The 20431-nt window shown below is 43.3% G+C and overlaps 1 protein-coding gene across 1 annotated transcript in view; it reads left to right on the forward strand.

Annotated features, from left to right (window-relative positions):
* fam171a2a (family with sequence similarity 171 member A2a) overlaps window positions 1-20431 on the forward strand; it is a 327815-nt gene that overhangs the window by 291581 nt on the left and 15803 nt on the right. Inside the window, exon 6 of the mRNA XM_072561786.1 lies at window positions 19116-19232. Coding sequence (XP_072417887.1) covers window positions 19116-19232 — 117 coding nt within the window. The remainder of the gene's footprint in view (window positions 1-19115; window positions 19233-20431) is intronic.

The following is a 20431-nucleotide window of genomic DNA, read 5'->3' on the forward strand; positions in this document are numbered from 1 at the left end:
GGGGAAATGAGGAAACTGGAGAAATCTGAGTTCATCCCTTGTGGTTGGAGGGTTCCCAGGCGGAAGATGAGGTGCTCTTCCTCCAACCGTCGTGTTGCCATGGTCTGGCGATGGAGGAGTCCAAGGACCTGCGTGTCCTTGGTGGAGTGGGAGGGGGAGTTGAAGTGTTGGGCTACGGGGTGGTTGGGTTGGTTTGTCCGGGTGTCCCAGAGGTGTTCTCTGAAACGTTCCGCAAGTAGGCAGCCTGTCTCTCCAATATAGATCCAGGTGTCCCAGAGGTGGAGACAGGCCGCCTACTTGCGGAACGTTTCAGAGTAAACCTCTGGGACACCCGGACAAACCAATCCAACCACCCCGTAGCCCAACACTTCAACTCCCCCTCCCACTCCACCAAGGACACGCAGGTCCTTGGACTCCTCCATCGCCAGACCATGGCAACACGACGGTTGGAGGAAGAGCACCTCATCTTCCGCCTGGGAACCCTCCAACCACAAGGGATGAACTCAGATTTCTCCAGTTTCCTCATTTCCCCTCCCCCACCTTGTCTCAGTCAAATCCCTCGAACTCAGCACCGCCTTCCTAACCTGCAATCTTCTTCCTAACCTCTCCGCCCCCACCCCACTCCGGCCTATCACCCTCACCTTGACCTCCCTCCACCTATCGCATTCCCAACGCCCATCCCCCAAGTCCCTCCTCCCTACCTTTTATCTTAGCCTGCTGGACACACTTTCCTCATTCCTGAAGAAGGGCTGATGCCCGAAACATCGATTCTCCCGTTCCTTGGGTGCTGCCTGACCTGCTGCGCTTTTCCAGCAACACATTTTCAGCTCTGATCTCCAGCATCTGCAGTTCTCACTTTCTCCTCAATTTCTTTAGTCATCCAGCATTCCCTATACTTACCAGCCTTCCCTTTCACCCTGACAGGAATATACTTTCTCTGGATTCTTGTTATCTCATTTCTGAAGGCTTCACATTTCCCAGCCATCCCTTTACCTGCGAATATCTGCCCCCAATCAGCTTTTGAAAGTTCTTCCCTAATACCATCAAAATTGGCCTTTCTCCTATTTAGAACTTCAACTTTTAGATCTGGTCTATCCTTTCCATCACTATTTTAAAACAAATAGAATTATGGTCGCTGGCCCCAAAGTGCTCCCCCCACTGACACCTCAGTCACCTGCCCTGCCTTATTTCCCAAGAGTAGGTCAAGTTTTGCACCTTCTCTAGTAGGTATATCCACATACTGAATCAAAAAATTGGCTTGTACACACTTATGAAATTCCTCTCCATCTAAACGTTTAACACTATGGCAGTCCCAGTCAATGTTTGGAAAGTTAAAATCCGTACCATAACTACCCTATTATTCTTACAGATAGCTGAGATCTCCTCACAAGTTTCTCAATTTCCCTCTGACTATTGGGGGATCTATAATACAATCCCAATAAGGTGATCATCCCTTTCTTATTTCTCAGTTCCACCCAAATAACTTCCCTGGATGTATTTCCGGGAATATCCTCCCTTAGCACAGCTGTAATGCTATCCCTTATCAAAATGCCACTGCTCCTCCTCTTTTGCCTCCCTTTCTATCGTTCCTGTAGCATTTGTATCCTGGAACATTCAGCTGCCAGTCCTGCCCATCCCTGAGCCATGTTTCTGTAATTGCTATGATATCCCAGTCCCATGTTCCTAACCATGCCCTTAGTTCATCTGCCTTCCCTGTTCGGCCCCTTGCATTGAAATAAATGCAGTTTAATTTATTAGTCCTACCTTGTCCCTGCCTGCCCTGACTGTTTGATTCATTTCTATTCTCAGCTGTACCCATCTCAGATTGATCTCTTTCTTCACTATCTCCCTGGGTCCCACCGCACCCCCCCACACCTTACTAGTTTAAATCCTCCCAAGCAGTTCTGTATTTCTTTCATCCAAGAAAATTACGGTGGTTCCATTTGTGGTTGATACAAACTCTTAAATAGCCTTTTCAAATCTTCTTAAAAGAAAATACAGATTCCACAAACTTTTCAAAGAAATTACAAATTTTCTGTACAGTACTGCTTCTCAAGTGAGGGTCTCACAATATGACATTCTCTACATTGCTCTGTTAAATCCTTCATAAAGAAAATCATTTCCATTACTCCTTTAGACAAATGTAAAACAAGATGCAGCGAGGGTTCTAAAAATCTGTCCAATGTGGAAACAGCTGGGGAGGGCATATGGTTCTTTAAAGCTTTGATCCTTGCTGTGTTAGGGACATAGTATTCGGACATCTCCTGTGGAGAAAATACAGAGGGGGCATTGCCTGATGAAGCTCTAACACAGATGTACTGACACCAACATAATTTATTGCACATCGTGACACAGTGAGGTTATCTGAAGGATGACAATTGAGGACTAGACCTCATTAACCATGCTGCTGAAGTAACAATGAAGTATAATACTCACAAAGACATTATCAGTTTTGATGGATGGTTGCCATGGGAATGGCTCAGGTCAGTGTCAGTGCAGTGGAGGAGAAGCCATCTTCCCTCAGTTTGTACACATTCTGCATCTGATTGTTGCCCAATCCTCCAAACCAGGAAAAAGTAACGTGCTCTTAGACTTGTAACTGCTCCTTTGCAATTTCAATTAATTTCAATGATTGATTGATTTTTTTCCAACATGGATAATGTTTTCAAGGCTGCATTGTTGTCCATTGCTAAGTTGCTAGATAATCCACACTTTTGATCTACTATTGATATTGTAGTGTGAATGCTTCTATCATTAGGTACAGAATTCTGAGTTTCTGGTCCCGTGACAATGACTGGATGAGGTAAGTGATCTAGTTAGGATGTCAGACAGGAACAGGGGTGCAGGGGGGAGAGTATTGCACCTACGATGCTGGTAGCTCTTAACCTTGAGGGTAGTGATCATGAGACTGAGAAACGCTACTGCCTTTGTCCTTCAGTCTTCTCTCAGAACAATACTCCGAGTCAAAACTACCTAATAGACATTAAACTGTCATGTCTAAAATCTAAACAGATTAAAATCGGTTTTGGATTAATTTAAAATGGCAATGCCATTTTATTTGGAGTTGCATTTTGTAAGTTTCAATTAATCCAATCAGTGAGGTTAATGGTTCGGATATTGCAGTTTTCCTTCACACTGTTTGATTGAACATACGCTGAGGGAATGAGGTAGGTTCAAAGGGGATGGTGAGCATCTATGATTTATGATGGTAATTAAGTTGAGTCTTCTGAGACCCCAAAAGAGGAATGCATTCACACACCCAAACCAGGGCACCTTGAAGAGCATTACAGGCAAACGGTTGATGAGTGACTGCTGACAGACACACTCATTATTGTACCAACAGCCCCAGCCTTTTCAGCCTCTCCCTATAGCTCAAATTCTCCAACCCTGGCAACATCCTTGTAAATATTTTCTGAACCCTTTCAAGTTTCACAACATCTTTCCGATAGGAAGGAAACCATAATTGCGTGCAATATTCCAGCAGTGGCCTAACCAATGTCCTGTACAGATGCAACATGACCTCCCAACTCCTGTGCTCAATACTCTGACCAATAAAGGAAAGCACACCAAACGCCTTCTTCACTATCCTATCTACCTGCGACTCCACTTTCAAGGAGCTATGAACCTGCACTCCAAGGTCTCTTTGTTCAGCAACACTCCCTAGGACCTTACCATTAAGTGTATAAGTCTTGCTAAGATTTGCTTTCCCAAAATGCAGCACCTCGCATTTATCTGAATTAAACTTCATCTGCCACTTCTCAGCCCATTGGCCCATCTGGTCAAGATCCTGTTGTAATCTGAGGTAACCCTCTTTGCTGTCCACTACCCCTCCAATTTTGGTGTCATCTGCAAACTTGCTAACTGTACCTCTTATGCTCGCATCCAAATCATTTATGTAAATTACAAAAAGTAGAGGACCCAGCACCGATCCTTGTGGCACTCCACTGGTCACAGGTATCCAGTCTAAAAAACAACCCTCCACCACCACCACCTTCTGTCTTCTACCTTTGAACCAGTTCTGCATCCAAATGGCTTGATGGGCTGAATGGCCTGCTTCCATATTGTAGGGGTTCAATGGCTGTATGATACAGTTTGCAATAAAGCCACTGGATGCCTGTTTTGGAGACAGTTGCTGTTTAGGGTAGTGGAAGGTAGCCAGTCATTGAAATGATGCTTTACGCTGGATTGGATTAAGATTTTGAATGGCTCAACTGATGTTGGAGAAACCTGATATCTACAGAAGAGACATTGTTCAGAGGGAGCAAGGTTTGTTGCATGACAGCAGTAAGCACAAAACCCAGGGAAAAAACTCAGACCTTAGGGAGTTGGTGCGGATACATCTGCTCTGGAAGCTAAAACAGAACTCCTTATCTCCATCCACAGACTGATATCAGTAGAATGAGGCAATAAAGGATGGGCATTAACCCCTTCAGAACCGCTACCTTATCGAAGAACGAGCACAGACTTTTATATGCAGACGGGAGTTTAAAGATAGTGGTGGTAGAGACTCCAGTGACCTTTTTTATCATTATGTGGCTGATCAGAAATCTCTCCCACTGCTACTGCCTGCCATTTGGCATGTGTTGGAAGGACTTGCAGTTTTGTATTTAACCTGCTTGATTATAAATACCTTCCTTGTCCATCAAGGTGTGGGATGGATTTCAGCCTAGAGGTTCAGAGACAGGAGCTCTATGCACTGCCCCACAAGTCCTCCCGCTCGGAATAAATACGGTGACCTGCTATTAGAATGAGAAGTGTGTTAGTGAGTTCTCCACCAGTTGCACGAGACAAAATAGCAACTAATTTCCAAGGAGAGTCCCATGTTCTATTCTGTCTGTGACAACTGTATAATGGATTACTGTTCCACCTATAGCATTCAACCCTCCTGCATTTTATTTGTGTGTCATAGGCCATAGTTCATAGCTGACCTAAGTGACAATTTAATTAAAAATTGGTGCAGCTGTGCAGGAGCCAATGGAATGATGCTGTTGAAATGCGTTTGGAAGAACAAAGCCCTGAATACTGATGTCCTTCTTGTGTGGTGCCGATTAGAATATCCAACTAAAGCTGCTAACCAGAAGTCTCCACTGTCACCCTTCCTGGACAGAAATTCATGCACAGTTCCAATAAGTAACCATTGCCATTCATCAGCTAGGTTAAAAGGAGGCAGTCATCACAGCGGTCAGGCAGCATCTGAGGAGCCGGAGAGTCGACATTTCGAGCATAAGCCCTTCAGTTCCCAACTAAAATGAGGCAGCAATTAATTCCCATCATTGAAAGATTTAGTGCTGCTATGACTTCCACAGGAAGGATATTGTTAAACTTGAGAGGGTTCAGAAAAGATTTACCAGGATGTTGCTGGAAGGCTTCAGTTATAAGGGGAGGCTGGATAGGCTGGGACATCTTTCCCTGGAGTGTAGGAGGTTGAGGGATGACCTTTATAGAGGTTTATAAACCCATGAGGGGTATAGATAAGGTGAATTACAAGTGTCTTTCCGTAGGGTGTGGGATGCAGATACAATTACACAAGACATTTGCATAAGTTTATGAATAGGAAATATTTTGAGAGATATGGGCCAAGCGCAGATGGGTGGGACTAGTTTAGTTTGGGGACATGGTTGGCATGGACTGGTTGGACTGAGGAGTCTGTGTCCATGTTATATGACTGTACAACATTAGCCTGTCTTTATATTTAGCTCCTTTAACAGTCTGATATTCCCAAATGCACTTCCTAGATCTGCAGTCAACAACAACTTAATTTGTTTAACACCCTTTAACATATCAAAATATCCCAGAGCCTCCACTAGTATATTAAAAAGGTAAAATTTGACTCTGAATTACATAAATAGAAATCGGGGCAGATAGCAAAAGCTTCACTGAAGAGTTGAGACACCTGAAAGGAAGGAAAGGAAGTTTTAGAGATCAACAGGTTTCAGGATGGAGTGTCAGAGTATGGGCCCAATGTGACTGAAGTCACAGTCCCCACTATTGGAGCGATTGTAATCAAGAAGCTAGTACTGTAGGGGTGGAGATATCTCTGAAGATTGTGAGGGTGGAGGAGATCACAAAAAGAGTAACAGGAAAGGCCAGGGAGGGATTTAAAAGCAAGATGAGAAGATTGACCTGAAGTCGAATGTAAATCAGCAGGCACTGGGGTGCGAGGGAAACTGGAAACGGTGTGAGCTAAGACATAGACAGCAGGGTTTTGGTTGACATCAGGTTTTGAGGTTGGAGTGAGAGGCAAGCTAAAGATCCATTGGAATAGTCAGACTGAAGGCCTTGGATAAAGATTTCAGAAGTGAACTCAAGCAGGGGCGTGGTTCAGTGGAGTGATGGTGAAAATAGTTACTTAGGTGGTACTGACACGGTCTGGAGCTGCAGGTTATTTGGTTTGGTCTTGGACAGTTGGCAGGGAGAGGGATGGCATTGGTTGCTGGGTAATTTGCAGCACGGGCTAAACATTATCATAACCCAACAAATGAGAGATGGAAGCAGGAGTTGACCCATTTGGCGTCTCACGCTGTTCTGCCATTTTGTTCTGATTGTCAACTTCACCCTCCTGGTAAAAACAATTACTGCAGATGCTGGAAACCAGATTCTGGATTAGTGGTGCTGGAAGAGCACAGCAGTTCAGGCAGCATCCAAGTAGCTTCGAAATCGATGTTTCGGGCAAAAGCCCTTTTTATTCCTGATGAAGGGCTTTTGCCCAAAACATCGATTTCGAAGCTACTTGGATTCTGCCTGAACTGCTGTGCTCTTCCAGCACCACTAATCCAGAACTTCACCTTCCTGCCTTCCAGCCCACATCACACACCAGTCTACTCCCTTTTTGGTCAAAATGTAATGCTGTTCTGAACATATTCAATGATTTAGTCTCTAGTGCTTTCTGAGGAAGAGAATTTCGATGACTAACCTCCTCAGTCTTAAATGGGAGATTCCTGTTGTTTTAAATATATTTCTTCGAGCAATGACTCTGTCAGATTCCCTCCGGTTAGAGAAATAGAATAATGTGTCGACTATTCAGCCCCTCGAGCCTGCCCCGCCATTCATTAGTATCTTAGCTAATGTTAGATATTTTATTTAGATCATCTCACTCCTTCAAAACTCCAAAGAGTATAGCTTTAACATGCTGAACCTTTCCAATAACCCTTCCATTCAGGAATCAATTGAGTGAATGGATTTTTCATATTTTATTCCTAATATTTAATATGGGGAAATCTCTGCTGAGCCAGCCCTGAATACCAGACAAATATTGTGACTGTGATCAGAGGAGTGCACCTTCTCTCTGTCTCTGTCTGTCTCCCTCTCGCCCTCCCTCTCTCTCTGTCTGTCTGTTTCTCTCTGTCTATCTGTTTCTCTCTCTCTAGTTCCATTGCTTTATGGGTCACAATATAAATTTGCATTCCAGTGTGGCCAGTTACATGCTTTCACTGTATTTGGTTTGCAATCAAATGATAGTGTTATCAGCCTCATCCCTCTGTCCCTTCATCCACATCATTTCTATAAATTCTAAATGGTTTAAGTCCGAGTATTAGCCCCTGTGGTACACCACTCATCACGGCTTGCAAATCAGAAAAACCCCCATCTATAACAAAACCAGAAATTGCTGGAAAAATTCAGCAGGTCTGGCAGCATCTGTGGAGAGAAACCAGAGTTAACGTTTTGGGTCAAATGACCCTTCCTCACAAAAGATCCATTTATGCCTACTCTCGTATTTCCTGTCAGCCAGCCAATCTTCTGTCCATACCAATATGCCACCCCCCTACATCATGAGATATTCTTTACCATGGTAACCTTCGATGTGGAATTCTATCAAATGCCTTGTGGAAATCTATGCACAATGTAAACATTGGTTCTACTGTGCCCACAGCACATGTTACTTCTTCCAGAGAATTCCAAAAGATTGGTCAAACGTGATTCCTCCTTTCACAAAACCAGGATAACTCCTTCTGATTGACCGTATCCACGTGGCCTACCAAGACTTCTTTAAGTGAGACACAGTTGTGTAAGTGTAGACACAGTTATAATAAAGTAAAGAAAGGAGGTCATCTCTTCATGGCACGTAGATGCCATGGGGAGCCACCACTATTTGCCAGGATGTAGCAAAGTGACTTTGTTGCAAGAATACCAAAGAAAGTGAGCTCTCTACATCAGACATATTGTCCTTACAGACCAGCCCTGATCTCAATGAATTATATGCTGAATGGGCCATTCCTTTGATTGGTAAAACTACCCCGTGCCCATCAGAAGCCTCACCCATGAGCAGGGCACATTTGAGTGCCCTCTGCCAATGAATTCCAGTTCCTTGAGCTGGCATTATGCAAGTCCTAACACTGGGAGAAATGTTGCATTCTCCAGCACCACATTCCTGAAGGTGACGAACACATAATACAATCAGAATTGTTTGTTGTGGCTGTGGTGAGATATAGTTTAAGTATCACTGAAATACAACATTAAATTAAGATTCAAATAAGCCTTCTCATTTATATATCCCATCAAGCAGGTTAGAGCGGAATTCCTGAAGAAGGGCTCTTGCCCGAAACGTCGATTCTCCTGCTCCTTGGATGCTGCCTGACCTGCTGCGTTTTTCCAGCAACACATTTTCAGCTCTGATCTCCAGCATCTGCAGTCCTCACTTTCTCCATCAAGCAGATTATACAAATACAGCTATACCAGGATGCCATTACATTAAACATTTATGAAAACATTGCTCTTTGTCTATGTAAGGGTTAGCAGAATCCAAGTAGACAGAATGCATTGGGACACTTGACATTTATATCTGGGAGACACACCAGCATATACTAGGCACAGGTCAAACTTGATTGCCTTCCTGTGATTTTGCTTCATAGAGCTAGTGCTAATTCTTCCCCTCAGAGAGTTGAATTCTCTACCACAGACAGTGGTTATGGCTGAAACTTTCAATGTTTCCAGGAAAGAGTTAGATATAGTTCTCCGGGCTAAAGGGTATGACGTGAAAGTAGGGACAGGGGACAGAGTTGGATAATCAGCTGTGATGGTATTGAATGACAGAGCAGGCTTGAAGAGTTGAATGATGGCTTTTGCCCGAAACGTCGATTTCGAAGCTCCTTGGATGCTGCCTGAACTGCTGTGCTCTTCCAGCACCACTAATCCAGAATCTGGTTTCCAGCATCTGCAGTCATTGTTTTTAACCACCTTGAAGGGTTGAATGGCCTACCTCTCTCTGCTGTGCTTTTCCAGCATCACACTCTCGGCTGTGATCTCCACCATCTGCAGTCCTCACTTTCTCCTGGTCTACTCCTCCTATTTTTAAAGTTTCTCGATGATAATGTAGATATGTCACTGAGGTAGGTATATGCTATCGGCTGGCACTTTCTGTTTGCTAGGCAAATAGGACTGCATTAGATTTGGAATTGTGAATGGAGGTGTGCAAAGCCAAGTTTTTCATATTCCCTACTGACAATTATCAGGGTTATCTTTATTTTAATGACTGGTTTGTAGGTGGTTAGGTAGAAGGCAGTTTGGAATATAAGATGTTTGTAGCAAAATATGAATTAGGACACAAAGAATAAGGAGATTCTGCAAAGGATTTCATAAAAGGGAAATGACTCACAAAACCAAATCTGACTTTACGCAAAGTGAAATAATCCTAAATGAAGATTTCCCTAAACTGTTCCATTTCTATCTGAGTGACCCCTTTATCCTCCAATAAAACCTGGAGTATTTTATTGCAAAGTGCATTTTTGTAGATTAATTATGTGCATGCTGTTTTGCAGGTTTCCAAATGCGCCCTCATAATTAAGTTTCTAGGTAAATATTTGAAGGGGCAATATTTGCAAGGCAATGAGGAAAAACCAACAGCATGTTGAAAAGCTCTTAACTAGAGCTAGCACAGATACAATGGGCCAAATAGCCTCTTCCTATGCTGTATAATTTTAAGGATTTTGTAATTTAATGCTTATAAATTGGTATCGTTTGGCACACAGTAGACATGTGTGGATGGATTAGAGTCATGTAGCATGAAAACAGACTTTCGGTCCAACTAGTCCATGCCGACCATGTTCCCAAATCAAACTAGTCCCACTTGCCTATGTTTTTCCCATATCTCTCCAAACCTTTCCTATTCATGTAATTAACCTATTGTGTACACGTCACCCTGCTTTTTGTATGAGTGACTTTATTTCTTTAATATCACTTTGGGTATTCACAAAACATACAGAGAATTTCGCTGTAACAGAAAAAGCCCTGTTAAAAATAGAATGAAGTCAGAGATCAAATGTGTTACAGTTCATAAATAAAAGGGTTTTAATTAGTGAGCTCCCTAAACCTATGGTTGATTGAAAATGAAGTGAGTGTCCCTTGCAGAGACAGATTATTGCCAGCAGTGTTTGTAACTGTTAGAAACACCTAGAAGTGAGGATAAGTGATTGACTAATTCACCAGTTTGTATAATTATTTGTTCAATCACAGTCTTTTCACTGTAAAGAGTGCTATATCAGTGTGTTCTAAGCTAGCAGTTCCTGATGACTGACTGAGAAGTTTTCTCTTGTGTTTGCTCATCACATTATTTATTTGTCAGAAGCTCACAGCAAAATACAAAATGCTTTTTGCTGTGAAAGTTCTGTGAGTATTCTAACTGTGTGCTCAGAGATTTTCTGCAGTGCCATGCGGTTCATATTCATTGACGTGTTCTACCTGATATCACAGATTGAAAAGGTATTGGTCAGTGCGGTACAGAGGGTAAATTCTATGTTAATCCAAATCTCCCACAGAGTCAGCACCCTGTTTCCGAAATAGATCAGACAGGAAACTATCCACCCACTCCCCTATGATCTGTCTGCCCAAAGTTCTGAAGGAGGATTCCAGAACATCCTCAGTGCAGACGTAACCAGAGGAGCAACAAACAAAAAGCATCCATGCCTTTTCATAATTCTGGTTTCTACATTCCAGTTTGTAAAGGTGCCAGATCCTCTGAGCTTCTGTGATTGACAGACTAAGTGACTGGTGGCTCTCTAAATGGTTCAGTGGTTGGTGGGTGTCAGCTGAGGAGTTTGGTAGGTGGCAAGGAGGGGCACAGTGCCAGTTGGCTGATACCTTTGGAAGGCAAATGGGTGAGTGAGTAGTCCACATCCCACACCTCTGCCCTCAAACCCCACCCCTCCAACTGTAACGGACAGAACGCCCCTGGTGCTCACCTTCCACCCTACAAACCTTCGCATAAACCAAATCATCCGCCGACATTTCTGCCACCTCCAGAAAGACCCCACCACCAGGGATATATTTCCCTCCCCACCCCTTTCCGCCTTCCACAAAGACTGTTCCCTCCGTGACTACCTGGTCAGGTCCACACCCCCCTACGACCCACCCTCCCATTCTGGCACTTTCCCCTGCCACTGCAGGAACTGTAAAACCTGTGCCCACACCTACTCCCTCACCTCTATCCAAGGCCCTAAAGGAGCCTTCCACATCCATCAAAGATTTACCTGTACATCCACTAATATCATTTATTGTATCCGTTGCTCCCGATGTGGTCTCCTCTACATTGGGGAGACTGGGCACCTCCCAGCAGAGCGCTTTAGGGAACATCTCCGAGACACCTGCACCAATCAACCACACCGCCCCGTGGCCCAACATTTCAACTCCCCCTCCCACTCTGCCAAGGACATGGAGGTCCTGGGCCTCCTTCACCGCTGCTCCCTCACCACCAGACGCCTAGAGGAAGAACGCCTCATCTTTCGCCTCAGAACACTTCAACCCCAGGGAATCAATGTGGACTTCAACAGTTTCCTCATTTCCCCTTCCCCCACCTCATCCTAGTTTCAAACTTCCAGCTCAGCACTGTCTCCTTGACTTGTCCGGACTTGTCCGACCTGCCTATCTCCTTTTCCACCTATCCACTCCACCCTCTCCTCCTTGACCTATCACCTTCATCTCCTCCCCCACTCACCCATTGTACTCTATGCTACTCTCTCCCCACCCCCACCCTCCTCTAGCTTATCTCTCCACGCTTCAGGCTCACTGCCTTTATTCCTGATGAAGGGCTTTTGCCCGAAACGTCGATTTCGCTGCTCGTTGGATGCTGCCTGAACTGCTGTGCTCTTCCAGCACCACTAATCCAGTATTTGCTTTCCAGCATCTGCAGTCATTGTTTTTACCTCTTTTTAGGATAGTCGGCTCAAGAAAGGTTGTTAGCTTAGGAGCTCTTCAGGTTTGGGTCTGGGGATGTCAGAGGGTCAGGGTAGTTGGGTGATGGGGGTCAAGTCAAGTGAGGTCAAGAAGGTTGGCAGGCCAGGGTATGGGGTTAGGGTGCTGGTTGGGGATTTAAGGGGTTATTGGGGGTTTAGGGGGAAGAGTCAGGGGTATCACTGTGTGATTGTGGGGTCAGTTGTATAGTTACCCAGGAATTAGCCCCAAGACTTACCTGTGTAATATTATAAAGTAAGTATGTACAAGCTTGTCCAATGTGCCTGACTGTAACCTCAGAGCTGGACACTTTCTCAGAGGGGCTGGATAGCAGAGGAATTCCCATCAGACCTTCCAACATTCTAGGCCTTTCCCATGGGGTTCTGACACAAATCTGCAAGTCCCCATTGATCCAGAGACCGCAGTAGATTGGCCGTTGTTTCTTCTGACTAGAGAATCTAGAACACGGACACAGTTCGCCATGTTCACGAAGAGCTGATCTTCTTAGGAAAGCAATGAGGAGAACTTTCTTTATCCAGACAGTTGTGAATCTTTGGGATTCTCCACCCTGAGGGCTATGGGTACTCCATCTTTCAGTATATTTGAAGGATAAGGTAGATAGGTGTTTGGTTTCTTGTTGCATCAAGGGAGAAAGGGATTGGATGGGAAAGTGGAGCTGAAGCTGTTAAATTAATTTTTCAATAGGAGGTTGTACAGGAGGTGAACATTGCATCATAAACAGCTGAAAGTGCAGCATTTGAACAGCAAAGTGTTCACATAACAAATCAACATGTTGGGTTATAGAATGAAGGTGGTTTGTGTACTAATCTATAGCGAAATCAACGTTTCGGGCAAAAGCCCTTCATCAGGATGAAGGGCTTTTGCCCGAAACGTTGATTTCGCTACTCGTTGGATGCTGCCTGAACTGCTGTGCTCTTCCAGCACCACTAATCCAGTATTTGATTTTCAGCATCTGCAGTCATTGTTTTTACCTTGTGTATTAATCTAATCTAGCACTGGGGATGAAAGTGTGACCGAAGTAAACAATGCAGGAATTCTGCTCTAATTTGTTCCTGAAACTACCTCTGAACTGTAATGGTGTGTAAAATGTGGCAGTGCTTTGCTCCATGATGTTACTGTGATACAGTCAAACTCTTGAGTTGGATGGTGGCTTTGTACAATGACGTTGGTAAGTTAACAGCCCATTTTCCACTTCTTCTCACTCATTATTGTGTGCAAATGATAGCAATAAGCCAAGTTCCTCTGCCTTCATTCCTGCTCCCCCCCCCCCCCACCCCCCCACCTCCACTATAAATAGGCCAAACATGTATGCATCAACTTGAGGTCTTTTAATACAAAGTCATGATTTATTAGCCAAACCTCTGAAAATAAATTTTGGAATGTGATTTCTGAAACACTGGCAGGACTCCCAGAATTTTGTAATAAAAACAGAATCTATAACTTCTTCAGTTGTCGGAATAAAGCAGTGGCTCAGATTATTAGGTGGGTGCAGTGTAATGAAAACCAGAAACATCATCTGAAAGGAATCTTCCTCTTTATCAAAATTAATTTTTACTTTGGTTTCAGCAAGTGCCTGTCACTACGCTTGAAATGTTTAATTGATTTGCTGCATGTGCCTGGCTTTCTTGTTCACATTCAGATGTCTGCACTTCTTGTCAGTGCACTGTACAAGGTACCAGTCTCTCCCTTCCCCAGCCCTCCACCCCTGTGTTAGTTCAAACCAGCCTCTCCCTCAGAATCTTCCAGCCCTTCTTGTTACTGACATTGATTGTCCACATTTGGATGGAGTGTCTGTCGGTGAGAGCACGATCAACAATTGCACAATATCATTGGTGGCAGGGAGGATAATCCAGTCTCTGCTGTGACACCCCTCTGTGTTAGGACCACAAATTTCATATATCAGTCTTATCTTGTAGTAGCTAGAGAACCCACCTTTGTGTACCTCTGATTCCTCAAATCACATGATCTTATTAAAGGTTAGAGCAAATTTAAAGGGCCAAATGACCTATTCCTATGTTCCTATATCTTTATGGATAGACAGTCAGAAGTCACGTGACACCAGGTTAGAGATCATCTGGTTTATTTGAATTCTGAAGCTTTTGGAGCACTGCTCCTTCATCAGGTGGAGACTGAAAGCTTTTGGTTTCCATCTGAAGGAGAAGCGCTCTGAAAGCTTGTGATTTCAAATAAACATGTTGAACTATAACCTGGTATCGTGTGACTTCTGACTTCGACAATCCCAGTCCAACACTGGCACCTCCACTTTATAGATAGACAGCTGGTTCTGTACTGCACATTCATCTGCCCTGTTTTGTATGTTTTTCCCCAGAAGAATAATTGCTCTTTGTCTTTACTTCAAGATTTAAAAGCTATTAACAAATACCATCACCCATGTACCACTTGCATTTATATAGCAGTTTTAACATAATGAAATATCCCAAAGCACTTCACAACAGCATGAGATGCAAAAACATGACCCCAGATGACAAGGCAAATTGACTGGCAGCTTGATTAAAAAGGTCTATTTAAATGATTAACTTACAAGAAGTGAGAAATGTACATGCAAAGTCATGTATGGAACAAACTCCAGAGCTTAGGATTGAAAGAGAAGACTGCCCATTGTACAATGTTGAAAAGGCCAGAACTGGAGGAAACACAGACATCTCAGAGAGCTGTAAGGCTGAAAGATGTAACATAGCGAGGGAAGGATGAGGCCACTAGATTTGAAAACAACAATTAGAATTAAAAAAAACAGAAATTGCTGGAAAAAAACTCAGCAGGTATAGGAACATCTGTGTAAATAGAAATGGAGTTAATCCTTCGAGTCCAGAGAACCTTCTTCAGAATTGGTGATGAGAATTTTTTAATTGATGGCATTACCAGACTGGGCGACAACGCAACATAGACTAGGAATTGAAGCAGCTGACCAACCTTATGGTTTCAATGCCTGAGCCCAGCTGTAAAATTGAGTAGGTATGAGCACCAAAAGCAGCTCACAATGTTGCTGAAAGGAATTGCAAAGCCTTTCTCTTGCTCAGACTTACTACCAGCAAAGGATGACCAAGGAATTGATAAAGAGAGTGAAGATAATGAATGAGAGTCCATCAGCAAGATGTATGAAATTACATTCACAGACCATAAGTATGTGAAAAGGAAGTGATTAGCGAAAGGTGATGTCGGTTCCTTCGAGGCAGGAGAAATCACGCGGAATAAGAAATGACAGATGCTAACAAGTACTTTATGACTTAATTCATAATGAAAGACTGAGAACATACCGGAGATTGCGGTGAACCAAGAGTTTAATGAGAGTGAAGATCTTAGTGTAATTAATAAGAATGAAGGAAGCTTCCTGGAGCTATTATTGGGACCAAAAGCTGACAAATGCCCTAAATTTGATGATCCTCCTAAGGTTTAAAAGGATTGCTTTCAGCAGGCGTGGAGGCTTTGATTTTGATTTGCCAGAATTTCCTCGATTCTAGAATGGACTCTGTGGATTGGAAGGTAGCAAATATAACCCCATTGCTAATGAAAGGAGGTGCAAACAAACAGAGAACTATAAACTAGTTAGCCTGACATCTGTAATAGGGGAGACGCTGGAACCCATTATTTAATAAGGCACTTGGAAAATTACAGTATGATTTACAAAGTCAATTCACTGTAACAAAAATCATGTTTGACAAAAGTATTTGAGCATTAATGTATAATGAGCAGGGTAGATAAAGATGAATCATGGATGTTGTGCCTTTGGATTTCAGAAGGTATTTGATAAGGTGACATAGAAGAATTAATTGCATGAAAGTAGGGCTCATTAGATTTGGTGTAATATATTAACATGGATTTAGGATTAGTTAACTGACAGAAAACAAAAGGTAGTCATTTTTCAGATAGCAATATATTGAAGCAGCACCGTGACTCAGTGGTTAGCACTGCTGCCTCACAGTGCCAGGGTTCCAGGTCCAAATCCAGCCTCAGGCGACTGTCTGTGTGGAGTTTGCACGTCCTCCCCGTGTCTGTGTGCGTTTTCTCCGTGTGCTCCGGTTTCCTCCCACAGTCCAAAGGAGTGCCCGCTCGATGGATTGGCTATGGGAAATGCAGTGTTTCAGGGATATGGTGGTTCTGGGATGGATGATCTTTGGAGGTTTGATGCCTGCTTCCACACTGTAGAGATTCGATGACTTTATGAATTGCAATGTATCGAGGATAGAAGGAGGCTATAAAAGGGTACAGACCTGTTAAATAGTTGGCAAATAAGGGGGGTTGCAGGTGGGAAATATTGTGGAGGATGAAGGAAAAAATACATTTAAGATTGGATCTGTGAAATGTTAGTGGCTAATAAATCGTTATATTTCAAGGGATTTGGTGGAGGGAGGGTTCCTTGCTCTTACATCACAGCAAATTGATATTGAAGTACAACAAGCAATGAAGAAAGTAAATAAAAGATCACAGACCTAAAATGTTAATTCTGTTTCTCTCTCCATAGGTGCTTTTTATTTATTTGTTTTGTAGGATGTGGATGTCGCTGGCTGGGCCAGCATTTATTGCCCATCCCTAGTTGCCCCTTGAGGTGGTGGTGGTGGTGAGCTGCAGTCCACATTCTGTAGGTTGACAACTCCCCTTCTCCCCCCCCCCCCCCCCCCCCCCAGTCTGATCAACTGAATGCTTCCAGCATTTCCTGTAATTATTTTAGGCAAATAATCTAAAGTGGGAGTTGGCATGGGACAGGGTGACACTAGGCACACAGACACACAAGACGGCCACTGGACCACAATATGGAGAGAGACAGGAGAACAAATACACACACTGCCTGGGGGCACCAAGATGCCACATAATGCACTCACAACCTGGCTGATTAGTTTAAGGAAACCTTGCTGCCATTATGTAAACTTTGACAACACCACTTGGAGTGTTATGTGAAGTTAGATTTGTTGTGGGGAAAATCACCAACCTCACGGCCAGAGTCGGGGTTCAACGATGGAGTTTATTGCACAAGGAAATCCCGGAGCTCTGAGGAGGGAGAGAGAGACACCAACAGCACAGTGGTCAGCTGCGAGTCTTCTCTCCACCTGGAGCACCTGTCAAGATACCTTCATACATTTTGTGATACAATAGGTCAGTGATGAGGTTATTGACTTTGTAACATGGTTTGTTTATTGTAAACATTGCAGAATCATTGCAGTCCTTGTCAGTTTCAGCACAGCCTTTGTTAATTTCAGCACTGTCATTGTCAATTTCAATGTCTGCGTGGAAGTCCATTGCTGTAGTAATGGGCACTAATCACTCTTCTTGAGAAGGACGATTACTGCAGCCCTGGCTATCAGCACTTTGTATTGAGTCCGTACCAAATAGTTACTATTTCTGTCAAAGGTGTTGGCTGGACCCAGACACTTCAGCAGGCAGTATACGCTACTCATGTGTATTCTCTTCCCCCACCCGCCTTAAACTAATCAGCCAGGTTGTGAGTGCATTATGTGGCATCCTGGTGCCCCCAGGCAGTGTGTGTATTTGTTCTGCTGTCTCTCTCCATATTGTGGTCCAGTGGCCGTCTTGTGTGTCTGTGTGCCTAGTGTCACCCTGTCCCATGCCAACTCCCACTTTAGATTATTTCAGTCTCAGGAAGGGGGAATCAAAGGTTGAATCCTGGAAATGAGAGAGCTATCCTATGTGGCGAAATGAAATAGAATCAGTTTTTGGTCTCTAGAGTTTACAAGAATAAGAGACAATCCCACTTAAATATGTAAAAATCTAGGAGGACTTGACAGGGTAAATACTGAGAGACACAGCCCCTGGCTGGAAGGTACAAAATGTAGGGTAATTGTGTCAGGATAAACATTCAGCAAATTATGACTGAGATGAGGAGAAATATTTTCACTCAGAGGGTGTGGGTCTTTTATCCCAGAGAGCTTTGGAAGCTTAGTCAAAGAATAAAGTCCAGGCTGAAGTTCATAGATCTTCATAGGAGAATGAAGGGATAGGAACGTTGGGGGGGGACAGTGGAATTGATGTCGAAGTTGAGCTAAGATCTGACTGGAAGGCCAAGCAGACTTGAGCCATTGAATTGTCTTCTCCATTCCAACTTTTTATGTTCTTCTGTAGAAGTGATTTTATGAGGATGAGATCCTGACTGGCGGGTTATTCCTGTCAAGAAAGATTGAACAACCTGGGGTTCTTGTTTCCAAAGGAATGAATGCTGACCAGAACCTGACAGAGGTATTGTAAACAAGGAAGCAGTTTAATAGGGTAGAAGTAAAGAAAATGTTTTTACTTGTAGGGGTGGTCCATATATGTGAGTTCAATAAGTAATTTGGCAGAAACTGCTGGCAATAGAGATTTTCTACAAGTTGAGGTGAGTGGTATCAAAGTATTAAAGGGAAGTTGGTTACAGTTGGGGAGTATGCAATCAAAGGATATAGGGATAAGGTGCAATGCAGAAAGCTGATCAGTGACTTGTGAACTCGACAAGCAATCATTAGTCTAAAGTTACGCTGTAAATTCAACACTGTTTTCAATGCACAGAAGCATGTGACCTTAAAAGTTTGTAGTTTTTAAAAAATGTAATCTTTGAATTTCCTGTCCCCTCATCCACTCCTTTTTCTATGACTATATCACCCTGCTTTCCTTGCAAAAACTGCAAACTTTTTATCGGTTTATAAATCCCACTAGAGTCACAAGACCATCAGTTCAGCAACAGAGACCGAGAGGAGAGAAAAAAAAGACATGGGAAAAATTTGCATTTTCTCCAAATGCGGTCATCTTTTTCTAAACATGCAGTGCTCTTCTGTAAATCAAAGTCATGAGACAGCAGATCTGTCGGATGACTCCTGAGTGTGTTTCGGGGGCTGAGCAGAGGGGTGGGAGGAAACCGTTTGCTGCCGAAGGCTTACAGCACAGTCAGCTCTGTGAAAGTGACCACTTTTCAACAACCTGTCTTTCAGGGGCCTGGCTCAGAAGTGGAACGGGGGTGATTAAGAACGACGGGAGCCAGTTCACCTGGTCTTACGTCGCTCCACAGTTGGGATACTGGGCTGCAGCCATGTTTCCATTAACCCAAGGTAAGCTGAATGAGTTTTGTCTAAGTCCTGCTTTTTTATGAAAAGAGATGTTGCAGTTGCTCTTTTAGTTGAGCAGTTCAAGAACCAGCTATTGATTACTGAGTATCTTCTGCTGTCAAACCCAGTCATTATACACTGTTCTATTTGCATTTCAAACACAGGCTTTCTGTGACTTTATTTAGCAAGAGCTCGAGTCCTGGATAGCGTCCCCAAAATCTGAAAGGGAACGGGGCTAGGCTTGTAGGAAAATGTGGAGCAGAGAAATTGAGTCAGATATTCAGAAGGTTGCTCACACTTTATGCACAATTTAAATTTTAAAATCCACATTGCAGAAGTTTGGCATTTAATATAAGAACCTAAGAGTTAAGTGCAGGTGTAGGTAATTCAGCCCCATGAGCCTGATCTGTCGCTACCATCTTGGCTGATCTCATCTCGGCCTCAGCTCCACGTTACTGCCTGCTCCCCATGAACCTTCAACCTGTTTTGAATTAAAAATCTGCCTAACTCTCCCTTAGATTTACTCAGTGTCCTGGCATCCACCGCGCTCTGGAAAGGAAGACTTGTATTTATGTAGCATCATTTTTGCAAGATTAAAACAAATGCATTTGCTGAATTTTAGTCACTGTTGGAATTTTATAATCGCTACAGCCCAGTTTGTGCACGGCAACCCCTCATAAATAGTGGTGTGATAGCACCTGGGTTTTAGTGATGGTCATTAGGGATAAATTGGTGAGGAGATCAGAGAGAACATCCCAGATCTTGTGTGAAATAATAGCATAGCATCTTTTCTCTCTCATTTTCTCTTTCTCTCTTTTTCTTTCTCTCTCTTTCTCTGTCTCTCTCTTTCTCACTCTCTTTCTCTGTCTCTCTCTCTTTCTCTTTCTCTCTTTATTTCTCTCTCTTTTTATCTCAATATCCACTATTGTTGAAAGGAAACCTCCAAAGGGTTTCCCTTACTAATAACTTGTGGTTGTAATCATTTGAGATTAGTATCAACTTGAGCTCCAGACGACTGGGGGATAGAAACACTCCCTGACAGTTCTCTTTTTCCTCTAGATTCCCCTGAAAATGCAGCATGAGAAAGTCTAGCAAGCTTTGACTAGCAGTGTCACCTATCTCAATCATGCAAAGGAATCAATGTCACTCTCCTTTCAAAAAGACACCACGTTAATGAAATATAAATATGATAAAAATGTAAA

This window comes from Chiloscyllium punctatum, chromosome 42 (assembly GCF_047496795.1).
Source record: "Chiloscyllium punctatum isolate Juve2018m chromosome 42, sChiPun1.3, whole genome shotgun sequence".
NCBI classification, from domain to species: Eukaryota; Metazoa; Chordata; class Chondrichthyes; order Orectolobiformes; family Hemiscylliidae; genus Chiloscyllium; species Chiloscyllium punctatum.